The 17,790-nt window shown below is 36.0% G+C and overlaps 1 protein-coding gene across 2 annotated transcripts in view; it reads left to right on the top strand.

Annotated features, from left to right (window-relative positions):
• The window catches only part of CNN3 (calponin 3), a 33,573-nt gene that overhangs the window by 11,541 nt on the left and 4,242 nt on the right, over positions 1 to 17,790 (top strand). For both annotated transcript variants that reach the window (XM_039339777.1, XM_039339778.1), the window contains exons 2-5: positions 14,895 to 15,016; positions 15,637 to 15,703; positions 16,644 to 16,781; positions 17,447 to 17,563. In XM_039339777.1, the coding sequence (XP_039195711.1) occupies positions 14,895 to 15,016; positions 15,637 to 15,703; positions 16,644 to 16,781; positions 17,447 to 17,563 (444 nt within the window). The remainder of the gene's footprint in view (positions 1 to 14,894; positions 15,017 to 15,636; positions 15,704 to 16,643; positions 16,782 to 17,446; positions 17,564 to 17,790) is intronic.

The raw sequence follows: 17,790 nt of genomic DNA, 5'->3' as shown, positions 1-17,790 counted from the left end.
AGTTTTCGCACCCTCTGGAATATCGTCTTGCACCCCCGGTTGGGAACCCCTGCCCTAGGACTACAGAAAGCAGCCATTAAAGACAGTATCTCTTCCCTCAAGAGGTACTTTGTAGATTCTAAAAAGTACAAAATGAAGACAACAAGGAAGAGCAGCATGTTCCAATTATCCTTTTGGAACGACATATGATTTGGGAATTACAGGGGCTCTGTGCTTAATGTGTAATTTACAGATCTGATGTCTAGTGGGTGGGGGAGAAAGGGGTGGGTGCTAGTTTGCAAAACCCTATAATAAGAAGTGAAACTTCTGTTACAGCAACCAACCAGCAAATCTTAATTCAGTTCTCTTCCTTTTCTTTTCCTATAAAGTAGCTGTTATTTCCATTATCTTCTCTTAAGCCAGTGAAAGCCATCAAGCTTCAAACTTAAAAGAGCGTAAAGGTAGTCTTCAACTTACAATAATTGAGCCCAGAATTATATTCATAACTTATGGTAGTAAGTTGAGACATCACATCATTAGAACCATTTTTTAAATATTTTTTGCAGCAGTCATTAAGCAAATGCATTTTTCCCAATGGGAATTTTTATTTTGCTAGAAATTGGATGCAAATACCTGAAACTGGTAAAAAAAATATTGCAAATTCTGGTCATGTGACTGTGAGACAATGGAAAGATGAACCAGTTGCCTAGTGCCCAAAATACAGTGATGAGAGAGTAGTCATTGTAATTGGAGAGTGCAGCCATTTTTAATTTCAAAAATGGGTTACAAGTAGCTCTGGGGAGATCTGTTGTAACTTTGAGTAGTTGTTAAGCGACAAGTCATAAAGTGAGAATTACCTGTAGTTCATTCCAAAGCCAGCGGTTACTTAACTTTGCTTTGCATAGGAGGCACCAACAGAGAACATGCTTGCTTTGTAATCAGGCAAGTGTAGACAGCTACACTGATTCCCAGTGCTCCCTCTGACATAAGGCAGGGAGGTGGATTTTTAAATCTCTAAACATTTGAACTCAGTTTATGTATAACACATCCTAAAAGAAAGAATCTGTCAATAAGAGCTATACATAAATAAAAGGAATGCATTCTGTCAACATGAGTGACAACCCATGAGTGGCTCAGTTAAATTATTGGTTTTACTTCTACTTGGTGACAGTCACTAGTGCTTGATTAATGTGGCCACCGTGCTGCAGCTGACTCAATGGATTACAAATTATGCATACCTGAAATATAAGCATAAGCCTATTTTACCAAGCAGCAATTTGTAATTTGTAGTTATCAAGATAATTGTGAGGTTGCCTACATGCAGTAGTGTTCCCAAGTGCATTTGCTGTGCATCTGCATATTAAAGGGATCCCATTTAACTAGATGCCTTCTGTAATAGTTTTTCTGTGTTGTTGAAGAGAAATACAGTTTGATTCTGAAAGGACTATCCCTCTTGAACTGTATTCTTTTAAATAGCAGTCCTATGCCTGTTTATGCTACCAGTTATTCAGGTTTCCCGAAAGGTAGCAATGAGTATGTCTACAGTGTTGCCAGTTTTTATACTTTCAGTGTAGCTTCAATACAGACATTTCAAAATTAAGTCTCACAATTAAATAGAATGTACAAAATGGTAAAAAAAAGGCATATCTCAAATAAAATGTTACTTCCAAAGTCATGATGTTGCTTGATTACAGGAGCTGAAACGCACTGTATTGTTACACTAAAATTATTTGATGTTAGAACAGTAAGTTAATAAAATACATTCTGCTTTGCCCCAGTACAGGTCGTCCTTGACTTATGACCACAACTGATCCCAACATTTCTGTTATTAAGTGAGACATTTGTTAAGTGAGTTTTGTCCCATTTTACGACCTCTCTTGCCACAGGTGTTAACTGAATCACTACAGCTGATAAGTTAGTAAACGGGTTGTTAAGTGAATCTGGCTTCCCCATTGACTTTGCTTGTCAGAAGATCGCAAAAGGAGATCACATGACCTTGGGACCCAGCAGTGGCCATAAATATGAATTGGTTGCCAAGAATCTGAATATTGATCATGGGGATGCTGCAAAGGTAACTGTGACAAACAGTCGTAAGTCACTTTTTTCAGTGTGTTGTAACTCTGAACAGTCACTAAATGAACTGTTGTAAGTTGAGGATATCTGTAGCTCATTTCTGTTCTTTATATTGCAACATTCGTAGACTCTGTTTCATGCCTATTATGTGAGCCAAAACATCATGGCCAGCTTCTCTTCTGCCCTCTTCTGTCTCTTCCTTATTCAGTCCAATGAAGAGTTTTTTCTTGTTTTGTTAATTTAAGCTCATAAAAATAAGGGTGAGAAGAGCTAGTGTTGTTTAAGTGTTTAAGGTACTTGACCAGGATTAAGGAGATACAGGATTAGCTCTGCCTCTCGGCCATGGACATTTTGGGCTATTCTTGGTCAAGCCTATCTCACGAGATTGTTGCTCCTATGTAAAAGACATTGTGATATACTTTAGAATTATTTAATAATAAAACGTACAAAAAAGTTGCAAGAATTCAATTACTTGTCTCTGCTTTTATGATATCTCGACTAATTTTAATAAAAATTTCCCACTAGATGTTTTTCAGTTGATTCCTATGAACAACATAGTTAGGAGAATTTTGTGTAATTTATCCAAGTTTGTGTTTCTTATTTACCATTTTCTTTTTTTCTTTTATGATTTTATTTATTTTGGGTGCTGATAGTCTTATGTAGAACCTTCGTTAACTTTTCTCTTGCTATTATTCAAGTTGTGATTAAGAGATGAGTTTGAGGTAGGCAATACTTCTAATTCTGACTTTTCAGAGAAGCCTCAACTATAAAGATAGATCAACCTCAATTTCGTTTTAACATTTCAAGTTAATTTTCTAAACAAACGCATCCTTATTTTTTTAAAAGTATTTTTAAAGTTTTATTACAAGGTTTGGGAGGGGTTTTTTAATAGTCTAAGTAGTCCACCAGTATATTGGTGAAGTACAGGTAATCCCCCAGGTACAAATGTTCATTTAGCGAGTTTTTACAAAAACCAATTTATTCAGAAAGGGTACTTACAAGTTTACATGGCTTGCAAACATTAGAAATTCAAAATTGCGATTAAAAAGAGGCCTCGGTAGCCATGTGACTTGGATTCAATCACTGCTGCAGTGGCGGCCATTTTTAACTCTGTGACTTGCCTGTGCTGTTCGGTTACCCCAGGGGTAGGCAACCTTGGCTCTTTTATGACTTGTGGACTTCAAATCCCAGAATTCCTGAGCCAGCATGGCTGACTCAGGAATTCTGGGAGTTGAAATCTACGAGTCATAAAAGAGCCAAGGTTGCCTACCCCTGAAGCCAGAAGGGTTTGGGGTTTTTTTGTTTGTTTGTTTGTCTCTGGTCACGTGGCCAAACAACAGCCAGTGATTTTTACAGCCAATGCTGCCTAGACTTGAGGACTGGAGTGCTAGAATTGCTTCTGTCAGTATTTTAAAATATTTTATTTTGGTTACTGTATAGTGCAGTGATGGCAAAACTTTTAGAGATTGAGTGCCCAAACTGCAACCCAAAAACCAATTATTTATTGCAAAATGCCAGGGCCGCTCTCGGGGGGGGGTGGGCCCACTGGATGGATGTGGCTGTGGTGATCACTGCAGACTGGGTGGGCGTGGCCACCTTGATGTTGCTTGGGGGGGATGCCTGTGGGAGCTGGGCAGGATTGGGGGAGATCCAGGAGGTCTCTGGTGGCTAGGGCGGTAGACAGGAGGCTCGTCCTGCAAGGTGAAGCAGGGGGTAGGGCGGGGGTGCCATTGCTGCGGGGAAAGGTGAGGCAGGGGCAGCTGTTGCCTGACATCATCGGCCTCTGCACACAGAGGCCAGCAAGCGCATGGGGGCGTGCTCTACCACCTCTACTCGACTTGCTAGCCGGCTGCTTCACCTCCTTTGTGCTGAATGGGGCTGCAACTCCAGGTGCCGGCGGTGCTAAATGGACCTGCACAAGCTGCTGGCAGCAGCAGCAGGCATGCCCACAGACAGGGGTCTGAGTGCCGCCTCTGGTACGCGTGCCATAGGTTCGCCATCACTGGTATAGTGTTTCCTGCCTACTACTACTACTATTACTACTACTACTACTACTACTACTACTACTACTACTACTATTAAATTCAGATGTTTGATAACTGACTGATATATATGATGGTTGCTCTTCTTTTTAAATACTGTACTTTGCAAACTATTCTGTTTGTAAGTTCAGTACTTTGCAAAGATAAAGGTTGTTTGCATTGTCCTTCAAACTGCTTGTAGAAATGCTAGTCAGCATCTACACACAGCATTCTATAACATTGTGTTCCCTTGCTTTTATTTTGGAGATTAGCATATATTACTGTAGTTTGTAGGTTTTAAATTTAAATTGCCTCCAGAAGTTGTGGGTGCCCCATCACTGAAAGCTTTTAAGAAGAGACTGGATAGGCATTTATCAGAAATACTCTCTAGTGAGAGGAGTGGGTTAAATTAGATGACCTCAAGGTCCTTTCCATCTCACAGTTCTGTAAACTCCTCCCCCATCTCCCTCTGGGTGCCTGGTTGGAGACTCTTAAGCTAATTAGTGGCAAGTGATTTTTTTTTTAAAGTAGACTAACAACAAATGGGTTTTTTAAAAAAAAATGTTGCACCAGAAACAGCTGATGGGTGGTCACAGGGGAAAGCCTCTCAGTTCAGGCAGCAATCAATTAACAAATAGGAAATAGTAAGTCAGATCTTCGTTCATTTAACAATCCATTTGATTCAATTAATGAGTTTGATTTTAAAATTTTGTAAAATTGAGTCTGATTTATTTAACAATTTTTTTGACTTAACAAGCCTAATGGGCAGGCTCCATTAGGCTTGTACCTCAAGAATTACCTGTATTTTTTATTATGTCAAACATGAGCCTGAAACTAATGTTACACCCCCCCCCCTTTAAGAGTCACATTAAATGCAAGCTGCTTTATTGATTTGGTTCATTAAGGAAGTACAGTCTTTTTCTCAGGCTTATTTAAAAACTTGAAAGAGACCTGCTATAATGAATAGCAGGGAAATGCTATGTTCATGAAAGAAAGTTCAAAGAAATTCTTCCAAATCATTTTCAAAGTGTGCCCAGCCTTACTGCCTGCATCATTTTAACAGTGTTTTTGGGTTTGCATTTCTTCATATTGATGTATTTGGAAAAATGAGTGACTATTGTCTAGTACAAGAATGTCCAACCCATGGCAGGTGTGTGAGAATGGGGCTTTCTTTCCCATTCTTTTTGGAAACTACAAGGCCACAGAAGAGCATTTGCTGAAGTTCCCAGGCTTCATACAACCAAGAACTGCCTCAAGCATATTAAAAATATTTACATTTATTTATTAAATATATTTACATTTATTAAATAATAAATTTTAACAGTTTAATTTATTAATCTTCACTGTGAATTGTTTCTCTCTCTCTCTCTCTCTCTCTCTCTCTCTCACAAACACACACACACAGTGTGTGTGTGTGTGTGTGTGTGTGTAAGTGTGTGTGATTGGACAAAAATGGGTAAAATGGAAAACTGATTGATGGGGGAAGATGAGAGTTGATTTTGGCCGATCCCAAATCAAAGGGATTAAATGGTCTGGTTCTAATTGTTTTAATTCAGTTGAATGCGTACGTACATTTTGTTAATGTATTAGTTAAACTGGCAGATCAGGGCATCTCAGTGTTGTTCCTAAATCATGTTTAATTTCCAAAGCCAAAACCTCTGTAATTAGTGCTTGCAGACAATATTGACATGAATTTTGTCTTTCAAGGACCTGTTTGGCAAAATCATGTTTTAAAGTTATCAAATGATCTGATCTTGGACATTCCTACCCTATATGTGATTGTCAAATTGTGAATGCTGGTTCTTGTGGATATAATCCAATATCAGTCTTCATTTTTGATTTTGATTAAATGTTAACTTTATAAGAAATTGTCATCTTTGGATCTTAGGGAAAAAAAGGAAAGAACTGAATTCAGACTTGTAGCCCCTATGTTTAATTTTTAATTAAGTGGTGATTTTTGCCCATATTTTTAAGGTCTGTGTGATTGATTATGTCATAGTGATCCTTTTTTGGAGCCAAAATGACAGATTTTCATTTTAGAAACCTAGATATGCTTCCTGTACTCTCTTCAACTACTTGTGTTTTGTATCCTCTTCCCAAAAATTCCAGTACTATTGGCTGTTACTTCATATTGATTAACGATACGGGAGAACCTATGTTTGAGACTTTATAAGACATTGCTATTGAGTGTATCTCCTCCACTTAGTTTTAAAAATTGTTCTGGAATGCAGTGTTAGAGATGAGATTTGAAATATTGAGACTTCACCTCAGATGCTTTCCATTACTTGACAGGCACACACATACAAACACAGAGATTCCATCCAGCTGCTTGGCAGTTTTACAAGAAGAGATTGTTGTTTACGTTATTTTCCTTTTTCACAGGCAAATTAACAGAAGTGGTCATTCTGTTACCTAGTTACATGGCAACTACCTCATATGTTTTTAACAGGATTATTTTGACCCTAACTCTTCTGGATGTCTGTCCATTTGAGAACAAAATTGTATGAGAAAAAATAAAAGGGAAAAATTTGAAATATCATACTTCGGTGTTCGGAAATATAATATAGAAAGTGGATTTTTCCTTCAATATTTTCAAGCTCTGGTTGACATTTAGATATGGAAGCATTTGACTAGAAAGAAACAGAGTCCAGCCTGGGAAACTCAAACTTGAAGAAACTAATAAAAAGCAATTTTATTGTTTCCTTAGGCACTTTTAAAAGAGGAAGGAGGCAGATCTATTTTTCTTTTAGATTTTAGTCATGTTATGTTGTGCTGCTGACTACACCAGTCCTGGAGATTTGCGCTGCTTTATATACTCCTTATTAGATTTGTGGCTGGATTGAATCTGAAACAGAACAGTTTTTAATAACATATATTTTCACTGAAATCTTTAAAAAAAATTTCACCGAATGCAGTTCTTTTGCAAATGTCATCAGATACCAATTGGCTTAAAACTTTTTTTACAAAGTCTGGAATGATATGGCTGGCAGCTTTTAGGTGAAGTAAATGTGTAGTATTAATAATAATTTATTAAATTAGTATGCCACCTGACTTCCAGCAACCCTGGGTGGGTTAAAATTGTTAAAACATTTAAAAACAAAGAACAATGCAGAAAAAATTGTAAAAATAGCAGAACAACAATGGTGAAGAAAACAGATCTGGAGGGGACAAAAAGAAAGAAAAGAGCATCAGTTGGGAGGTGGCAACACTCAGGATTGTGAAGCAAAGGATGACTTCTGTCTAAAGGAGTCAGAAGGGGACAGCCAAAGCAGCACCCCATTTCAAATATATATTGACTGATGTTTAATAGAAGATATAAACTATTCCATAGTATTTGTCATGTATCAATTTCTTCTTAAGCATCTAGGCAAAAAAATAATAATACAGGTAATCCTCGACTTAACGACCACAACTGAGCCCAAAATTTATATTTTAAGTGAGACATTTATTAAGTGAATTTTGCCCCATTTTATGACCTTCCTAATCACAGTTAAGTGAATCATTGCAGTTGTTAAGTGAATCTGGCTTCCCCATTGACTTTGCTTGTCAAAAGGGGATCACATGACCCCAGGACACTGCAACGGTCATAAATATGAACCAGTTGCCGAGCATCCAAATTTTGATCACATGACCACAGGGATGCTGCAATGTGATAAGCGTGAAAAATGGTCATAAGTCACCTTTTTTGGTGCCGTTGTAACTTTGAACGGTCACTAAACAAACTGTTGTAAGTCAAGGACTTTCTGTAACTATCCACAAGTACCCGGGCAACCATTAGATGATACTAGAAAAGATACAGAAAAAGCTGTAACTTTGTTGCCATTTTAAAAAGGATTCTCTAGATTTTTGCAATCCAGATCTGATAGGCTGAAGCTTCATGGGATCAAATAATCTCTTTTGTGTGCTAAATCACTAATTACCTATCATTGTACACTAACTATAATTGCATGCAATGCAACATTTAATATGCAAAATAATTGGTATTTCCTATTTTTTTTAGCCTGGCAAAATCATGTTAGTTGTAGCAGTTGCTCCATCAAATTTTTAATAAAGTCTCTGTGTGTGCTTCATTAAAAAAAAAGAAAGGTGGATATGGTAAAGTTTAAGGATTTACAATATCAAACAAAGGAGGAGTTAAGTGCATAACTCTTTTAGCTACTGATTAGTACTATTGCACATATGTAATACAACCCAAATGATGTAATTAACACACATGATACAGATATTCAGAAGTCATGGACACTTGCTTTACATATCTGTGGTCTGGTAAAGCAAGAGTTTATTGTATTTTTAGATAAGTGTTATCTAAAATATTTTTATCACTAGAGATAATGAAGAATTCTTCAAATAACAAAACATTCTGGCTTGAAGGTAGCCACCTTGAATGTTCTATCTAGTGGAGTGGTGGTGCTCCAAATGTTATGAAATTTTTTTTCAATCTATTTTCGACCTCACCAGCATAATAGTAGGTGCTGTCTTGTCCCTGTTTTTGCTTGAATTGCTTGAATGATTGATAAAGGCTTTGAAAGAAACGAAGCAGTTAAACATATGGCTAGATTGGAGAAGGCTGCTTACAGTTCCATGCTTGCCAGTTTGGCTGGCTGAAGATCACTGTTAAAGCAAGTACAGCTTCAGATATGAAAAAGTTAGAATTTATGTGGATGGATGGGCTGCAAGTGTTATGCTGTGCTTTTTTTTCTCCAGGCAGAGAGTGCAAAGATGTTTGCATGCCTACACTACCATATTTCACACTCAAGTGTTGCTAGGCTGTGTATGTGCAGAGTTACTAGACTAGAGTGTTGGTTAAATTTTGAAATGCATGTGACATTTCTGCATGCTTTTGTATTAATTGGATATTGAGTTTCAGAGTACGTTAAAAATACAACGAAATACATCTATAATGAATTGAGTTGGTTTATTGAGATGCATTAATAGAAAAGAATATTAAAGTCATAGCTTGTTCTCTAATCTGCTAGCTGAGTAACCCAAAGGGGTTCTTTAAAGAAACTGAAAAGCTTGCCTTCTGTTGAGAAGGTAGGGAAGGAAAAATTGAGAACAGTTTCTGATCCCAAACAGATGGTTTCACTATGGTAAAGCAGAGCTGTATTAATATTGTAATATGATTATTGTTTTCTATGGGAGTCATTTTGGTGTTCAGAAATGTTTTTAAAATAATCCCTCTGGCCAAATTTTGTGATTTTCATGATTTGCAGTGGACTACAATTCCACCTACTGTTTCACCTAGTGCAGGGGTCGGCAACCTTGGCTCTTTTATGACTCGTGGACTTCAACTCCCAGAATTCCTGAGTTGAAGTCCACGAGTCATAACAGAGCCAAGGTTGCCTACCCCTGACCTACTGTGAATACAATGGAGCTGTAACTTGCCCCATGTTCCTATTTCTTTCACATGGAACTCAAAATTGTCTTCCCAGTATTTGTGAGGTACGCAGAATCCTATGAACAGAACTAAATATGTTTACTTAAAAAAGAGAAGGAGGGGTCTAAGAGGAGACATGGTAGCAATCTGCCAATATTTAGCCATCCCTGGAAAGAGAGTGTGGATTTATTTTCTGTAGCACCTGAGGGTAGGACAAAAACCAGTGGGTGGATATTTTCCAGAGATATCCAAGCTCAAAATAAGGAGTAGTTTTCCAATCATGACTACCTTCTGGAATTATGGGTGCTGCTCCACTGAAGGTTTTTCAAACAATGGACAGTCATTTCTCTGTGGTGGGCAGGGGGCTGATTAGAAGATTTCCTAGGTGTTTTTGACTCTATGGTTTTGGTTGGCTGATCCTGAAATAAATGAAGAAGAATTTGGCCTTGGTTAATACCACCATAAATTCAGAGCTGTAGATTAGAAGAATCCTGAAAAGAGCCAGTACTTAATCATTTCAATACTGTTGCCAAGAACACAAGATGGACAGACCCAATTTGTCAGTGGGAATTTAGGAATTTAATTTTTTAATGAGAAGATTAACAAAATATGCTGGCTACAACAGGGCAGCTGTAGTGTAGCTAATCTATGACATTGCCAATAAAGTAGAATTATGCAGAATAGAAGGGAATAATTGTAGCTCAGAGTTAAATTGTGTGGTCCTTGGTGCTCTCTGAACTTAGTTGTTTTCTTGCAGATATTTCATTACAGACCAGGTATCATCATCATCAGTGCTGGAAGAGGGTGCAGTTTGCTCCCCTTCTTCTAGCACTGATGATGTTACCTATTTTGTGTAATGAAAAATCTACAAGAAAAAAAAAAACCTCAGAGCACCGAGGACATCAGGCAGATTTATTTTGCTTGTCTTTTATAACAATAAAATCATGTCATAATAATCACATTTCCAAGGGCTTCAGCTTAAACCATACCTGCATGCTACCTGTTGAACTTACAATTTTTTTCTATCAATGTCCCTGCTTAACATATGTGGACTGCTTTTTGATAGGCATTTTAACACCATTGATTTGAAATTTGGGTCCAATATAGAATGACAGTCACTTAAGTCTAAATTGAATAGGAATGAGTATAGTTTCAATGAAATATAAATCTGCAAAAAGATAGCAGGATGTTCTAATTTGTATGAAGAATAATTGAATAGTGCTACCTGCATAATTCTTGGAGACTTTTAAAGAAGCCTGTTTTAAACATGTTAATTTTTCCTAATGTAATCTAGTTTTGGTAGCAATGAAGACAAAATAAGCTTAGAATTTAGTGATCTTGTGCTTTTTCAGACATTGCAAAGTTTCTCAATTGCCTGAGATTACTTTACCCCTACTTAGACCTTCACAGAGGGGAATTCCAGAGAGGAGATAGAAATAGGGCTATGTCTACAGTGTGGTATATCTTGCTTATCCTGTTAAAACAGGAGTGAGCAACCTATGCTCCTATGTTTTTTTTTTCTTTCAACCTCAAATCACTCTTTAATTATGTGGAAAACTGGTAGCAAACCTTTCAAGAAATTGGAGACATATGGTGGGTGCCCAAAAGGAACCCCCTAAATGTTCCCTGAAACTATGCCCACATAAGTGATGTATTCCTACCCCCTTTTTACCCTACCCACCTCAATTTTAAATTTGATCTTTGGCCACCAAAATTGCTTCCTTCTGCTGTTGCGTATCTGTAACAATATCCAAATAGAGCCTTTTTCAGACTCCCACAGGATACAGTAGGAATCGGGGAGAGCAGCTTCATTCCACTTTGCCTCTCTTCAGTATATTCACTATATGCACACAACATGCTTGAAATACTTTTATGTAGTTGCAATCATAAAATATATAAGCAACGAAAAATAGAATTTCAGGTTTTGCTCCCCTCATCCCCCCCCCCACCCCGAGAAATACAGCATTGTAAGCAAACCCATAAATTAAAATGCCATTTAGGACAGCCATTCACTAATTTACTGGGGGAGCTTTCCCTTAGTTTTCTATCTTATATTGAATCATGAATAAATACCCCAGCCTGCTAAAGATGATGTAATCCCACACTGTATTATATTTTTTATTTGCAGATTAAGCTTCTTGGTAACTTCATGATCACATCCGTTCAATATATCTGGGAATATACTGAAATTCCAGTATAACTATTCTTTTTTTAAAAGATCTTGCACATGTATATGAAGCATCCGTGCATTGCTTCGGACAAATAATATATTTGGAAGAAAAGTTGAATTAGGTGGGACAAGTACGGAGAAGTTTTGCATGTATGTTGTCATGACATAACATAACAACAATGTGTCAAAACAGAGAAAAGTATCCAAAGAAATGATGAGCATAAATGGGAATAGATGGCTTGGATATTATGTTGGAATTTTAGAGACAGGAAAGCAGCAGACATAATAATAAACACATCCTATGCCTACACAATTATTTTGTGTATATTGGAGTCTCTGAAGCTCTAATGTACACATTGAGAAAATTTAGAAAAATGAGTGAAGTTTCATAGCACAATTTGTCTGATACTTCATTGGAACTACAATATAAATCCTTTAGAAACATTTCAGCAATATTGTAGAAAACAAATTTCATATATAAAAGTAAAATACATATTTGCAGCTTTTGGTAACATTCCATATGTTTAGCCCAGTATTGTTACCTTTATTTTTTTAAGTTTTATTAATTTTATTGTAATTTGATAGTTGTGAGCCATGTAGAGTGATTGAGAGTAGGATAGCATACAAGTTTATTAGACTACTATTATTGTTGTTATTGTTGCTGGAACACTGATGATAAATGCATCTCAAGGCAATAAACATTTTATTCCATAATGAAAATATTGAAATTCAGATGTAATACCAAACTAGCAAAATAAACATTGAAAAATTTTCATTTTCCCAATAGGTAGGGAAGTATGTAAGTAAATAAATAGGGATAGAATTCGATTGCTGGATTTGCTTTACTAACTTTTACTAATATTGCTCTTTGTGGTCTTCAATGTAGAATTCATCTCCTTCAAAATGTCTCTTGTGTTGGCATTCTCTTTTAATTCTATATCTCTTTTACTAAGAAAGATTCCAAGCTTGATAAAGAAATAATGAGCTCAAAGTATATTTTTAAAGGCATTGATTTATAAAAGAATTATACAGTGTGGTTCTGTACTACTGCCAAAACAGAAACAGAGATTCATTGACTGTGAATGTGTTTTTTTAGTTTCTATAGTCACCCTTTTTTGTATTCACTGACTGTTTTTCCTCCCATATCTGTGCATGTAGAGGGAAAGCTGGTAATGGCTCCTTTAAAAGCCAAAGTGAGTTCAAGATCAACTGTAGAGAATGAAAGAAATAAGAACTTAATTACTTGTGGGACTTAAATATGAACAACTGGCTTGCTTGTTTTATGCAATGTATAGGAGGATACAGTTATAATGAAATGCTTGAGTATAATGGCGGGGCTGTAATTTACTCCCACAGAAGTCTTGAGTAGTGGAGGAGTAGAAGGTTTCTTTTTGGCTCCAGTGAAAATCCATTTTGTCTGTGCAGTTCACTGAGGAAGAAGTTTTGTTGTAAAGATAGCTCTTCAAATACTTAGCATTTTAACTGAATTATTTTTTTCTTAGGCACTACCCATAAACTTAGATTCAAACTTTTTAGTTTGCCATGGAAAAGACATCTTAGCTTGGGAGTAAGTTGGCAGAATTGCCAAGAGCAAAAGGTGTTGATTGCTATTATGCACATACCTCAGTTGTGTATTAGATTAAGGTTGTGCATTTTAATTTATGATAATTTCAAGGTGAGATAGCAAAATCTGTGAACCCAGTAGGGGATCTCCTAATTTGCTCAATCCAACTTCTCACCAACTACAGAAAAAAAAAAAATACCAATCCTGAGCCATTGTAACAACAACCATGATGTTCAGTCGTGATATTTGGAATAGTATTGGATTGTCACAATAGTTTGCAGTGACATCTTGTATTTAGCAGATTTATTTTTTTTAAGCAGTCAAATTCTTTTTCACTTTTCAAAATGGTCTCCTACATTATCGTTTTTTCTCGTGACCCAAGTTTAAGCATTGCCAGAAATAGAAAGTCCTTCAAAGGTTCTGTTATATTTTTTGGCCATTTCTTTTATCTTGCTGTATCCATTGTGCCTGGCATAGACTGTCAGCAGCCTGTTTGTTTGTTTTACTTATTGAAAACCTGCTGAGTTCTGGGCCTAGTTTTGTGCAGCAGGATGTGATTTAATTGCTTTTTTTTCTGTTTCTTTTGCTGCCTGCTACGGTGCTTTTCCTTAGTGTACTATAATGATCCTGGGAGCCAGGAAGGCAAATCATTACAGTACTACTTAAATTCTTAGCCAATAATCGTGTTTTGTCCAGTTTTCCATCAATTTAAAGCAGATGTTTATCTCTAGGTTCTCTAATATTGTTTAACCTCTGCTTGGTTTCCTCATCACTGAAAGCGTTGAAAGGGATAATTCTTTCTAAATATAATAATTACTGTATTGCTCTCAAATATGGTTGATCTCAGATAAATATTGATTCTAGAGCCTATATTCTAGAACTGTGGGTAATTAGCATTGCCTTGATAGTCATTGGAAAGGGGAGACAGATTTCCACTCTTTTTGATACCATCTTTATGCCTGAATGCTTTGTAATCCTCTGTTGTTTTCTCTCCTCATTGCTCTTATGCAGAAAAATAAGAGTCTTATGTAGCAGAAGAATGGCAGATATTTCTCATTAATTTAACTCAGCTTAAGGTTGGAATTGGTTATTCAAATAGCCACTTCCAATTTATGCACACCATCAACTCTCAAAGCCTTAGCAAAAATACATGGATTTCATTTGATAGTAGTTTTTATTTTATTTTATTTGAGAATGGTGCTCATGCAACCTCTTGAGAATCAGACATTTGCCTTGGTAAGAAGAAGAGATGAGAGCCTCTGATTTTGCATATATTAAGCTAAATAAACCACAGGCAAAGCCATATAAGTTTGTTAGTCAGGCTTGCCTGTGACAGGTTCCTCTGGGTGTACGGTATTTAAAAGACTTACATCAGCATAATGCAGACTGGCTCATTATCATACAGTCTAGAAAATCTGATTAAGAATGAAGTGAAAGGGAAAAATGATCCGTGGTGATTTAAACTCTTAAAAGGAAGTCAGCACATACATTCTAAAATGTCCACTAGTTTAATTCCTAATTTAGAAAAAGCTTTAGAGATAATTACACATTTATTTTTATATGGATTAATAATAAAATCAATGATTAAAATAACATCCATTCCTAAAGGGGGTGTATCTCAAATATAATTGCTTAAGCAAATGTGAAATTAATTAAAATTTGAGAAGAGACATTAATCCTTTACTTTTTTTTTTCCTTTTGGTTTTGCAGATTGCGTTGAAATATGATCCACAGGTAGAAGAAGATCTCCGCAACTGGATTGAAGAAGTTACTGCCATGAGCATCGGCCCAAATTTCCAGCTGGGCTTAAAGGATGGCATTATACTATGCGAGTAAGCAACACTTTTTAAATTTTCCTTCAGGTAGATCTGTTTAAGTCTGAAACAGCAGCTGTCGGGCACAGATAAAAATGTATTTTTGAAACGTTATGTACACATGTCTGTGTCTCAGAAAGGCTATATATGTTTTCCAGAGATGTGTATATTACGTAATTGTCAAAAGTGCAGGGTTGAAGAACTGAATCTACCAAAATAACTCTGCAGCTCTTAGAAACAACAGAATAGCGTTCCCCTTTGTAACTGTCTCTTTAGCTGAATTAACATTATCAACGTTTTGTGCATTTTTTGTTCTCAACGAAATAAGCTTGCCTATTACTAAAATACCCTATAATTTTCATGTCAGGTTTTTGAAAATTGGAACTTTAAGAAACTTCTTATATTTTGCATATAGGAAAATGCAATATAATGATTGAACAAAATTATAAGATAGCTCCATAGAAAATGTAAAACTTATGCAGCTTGTACATAAGATCATTTTCTTGTACGAAGAAAACATGAAATGCCTTTGATAGCAGGATTAACCCCCTTTTTTTAGCGTGGTGCTAAAATAGATTATGGCTTTGTGAAAAGAAAGGAAATAGAAAAAGGCCCTTTATACTTCATCACTTTTGCAGGCTTATCAACAAACTCCAGCCAGGATCAATAAAGAAAATAAACCAGTCCAAATTAAACTGGCACCAGGTAAGCTATGTTTTATTTTTTATTTGCCTTTTCTTTAAGGAGAATTGTAATGAATAAAAGTTAATGGCCCATGGTTTTCAAAAAAAGACCATTCAAGGTTTATTTTTCAAGAACCACAAATGGTTTACAATATTAATTACTGTTCAAACGACAGGATTACTAATTTTAGTAATTAGAAAGTATCATCCCTGTATATTTATTTCCCGCAAATATAAAAGCAAGGAGGAAGAGAAATCAGAGAAGCAGAAGTTTTGTTAAAAGCTTTCTCGGGATGGGAGAAATTTCTATCTCTTGGCAGTTTTTTTCAAAATTTTGATAGCTGAATGAATCTGATACTGTGCACTCACTTTCCAAATAAGGGGTCCCCGTAGTAGTACAAGAATGAAAACCAATAACGGCATCTCTTTTAAATTAGAAGTTTGCCCCATTTTCTAAAGGAAATGATTTTTCACATTATACTGTATGTATCAGGAAAGATTAAAAGGATGTATTCCCACATCCAACAAAATAAACCTTCAAGTACAACATATGCTGAAGCAAAATTATTTTTTGAAACTGTGGTATAAATATGGGACCATATTAGTTGAGTAAAATAAAATTGCACTGTTCTGATGCCATGTTAATCAATGAAATATTCTCTTCCTGTTTTCTGTTACGCTTGATTTGCAAGCTTCATTTAAGTACCATTTTCCTCAATTAAAAATATCTTATTTACAAATATGTGTGCCTAAATCATAACTGTCATTAAAAACAGCCAGAACAATGATTTGAAGCAGGATGGTGGCAACTAGCATTTCTCCTCTCCAAGTAAATTCCACCTCATTTTGCTTTTCTCAAACAATAGCCCTCCACAATTATTGGTTTCAATATGTATAGCTCTACTTTAAGTAAACAAAAGTTAACAAGTCCTAAGAGTGTGACTTCCTACATTTGTTTTTAGCTGGAGAACATTGGAAATTTTATCAAGGCCATACAACATTATGGCATGAAACCACATGATATTTTTGAAGCAAATGATCTCTTTGAGAATGGAAATATGACACAAGTTCAAACATCATTGGTGGCACTTGCAGGCTTGGTAAGTATATTGATCTATGGAATCCAATGCACAATTTACCATTCTTAGTAAATAACAAACCTTATAACATTGGTTCACATCATTTGTTACCTAAAGAAATATACAATAGGCTTACTGATGAATTTCATAGTTTGAGTTTGATTTTTGTACTAAGGTAATGGATGCCTTAAGAATTAAATTAATGAATCCCATTAATTTGTCTGCACAAAAATCATCACTGTACCATCTAACAAAGCAATAGTTCAAAGTGTCAAATCAAGGATCTGATAACTAATTTTGAATAAACATGATAAACCTTCATTTTTTCACATGGGCTGACAATCATACAAATGCCATGCCAGAAGTTGGCTGTTGTGAGACCAGGGTGTTTTGGGGGCATTTGCATGACACCATGATTCTGTCATTATTGCAGTTGGTTACAACCACCACTATATTGGATATTTGTATCTCAATAATAAGTGATTAGAAAAAAATGCAAGGAATACTGAGAGGTCCTTGGTGCTTTCTGAGCTTGGTTATTTTCTTGCAGACATTTCATTACCCAAACTAGGTAACATCATCAGTGCTACAAAAAGCCAACCAAGCTCAGAGAGCCCTCATTTCAACCCCGAATTCCAAATTCATTGGTGCAAGAAATACTAAATGTAATTTTCACCTATATCTAGGCAAAAACCAAGGGATTCCACACTACAATTGATATTGGAGTTAAATATGCAGAAAAACAAGCGAGAAGTTTTGATGCTGGAAAACTCAAGGCTGGACAAAGTGTGATCGGTTTGCAGGTAAGCCAAAAGAATAAAAGGTACTAAATTAAAATACAGAGCAAGCCTTTGGGATTGTCTATGATTTATACCGTATTCTAAAAAAAGTAATGTGATTTACATTATCACAGAGTGGTTTTCCAATAGTTCCAAGCTGAACTACTTTTAAACCGCACTTGGCAAGAAGGCAATGTTTTTTTAAAGGCGCTCCAGGTAGAATCTTCATCTCAGAAAAGACATGCCATAGT

Source organism: Crotalus tigris, unplaced genomic scaffold (assembly GCF_016545835.1).
Source record: "Crotalus tigris isolate CLP2741 ecotype Arizona unplaced genomic scaffold, ASM1654583v1 scf7180000017739.2905288, whole genome shotgun sequence".
NCBI lineage: Eukaryota > Metazoa > Chordata > Lepidosauria > Squamata > Viperidae > Crotalus > Crotalus tigris.
The sequence above is the reverse complement of the archived record's forward strand: the minus strand, read 5'-3'. Positions and strand labels throughout refer to the sequence as shown.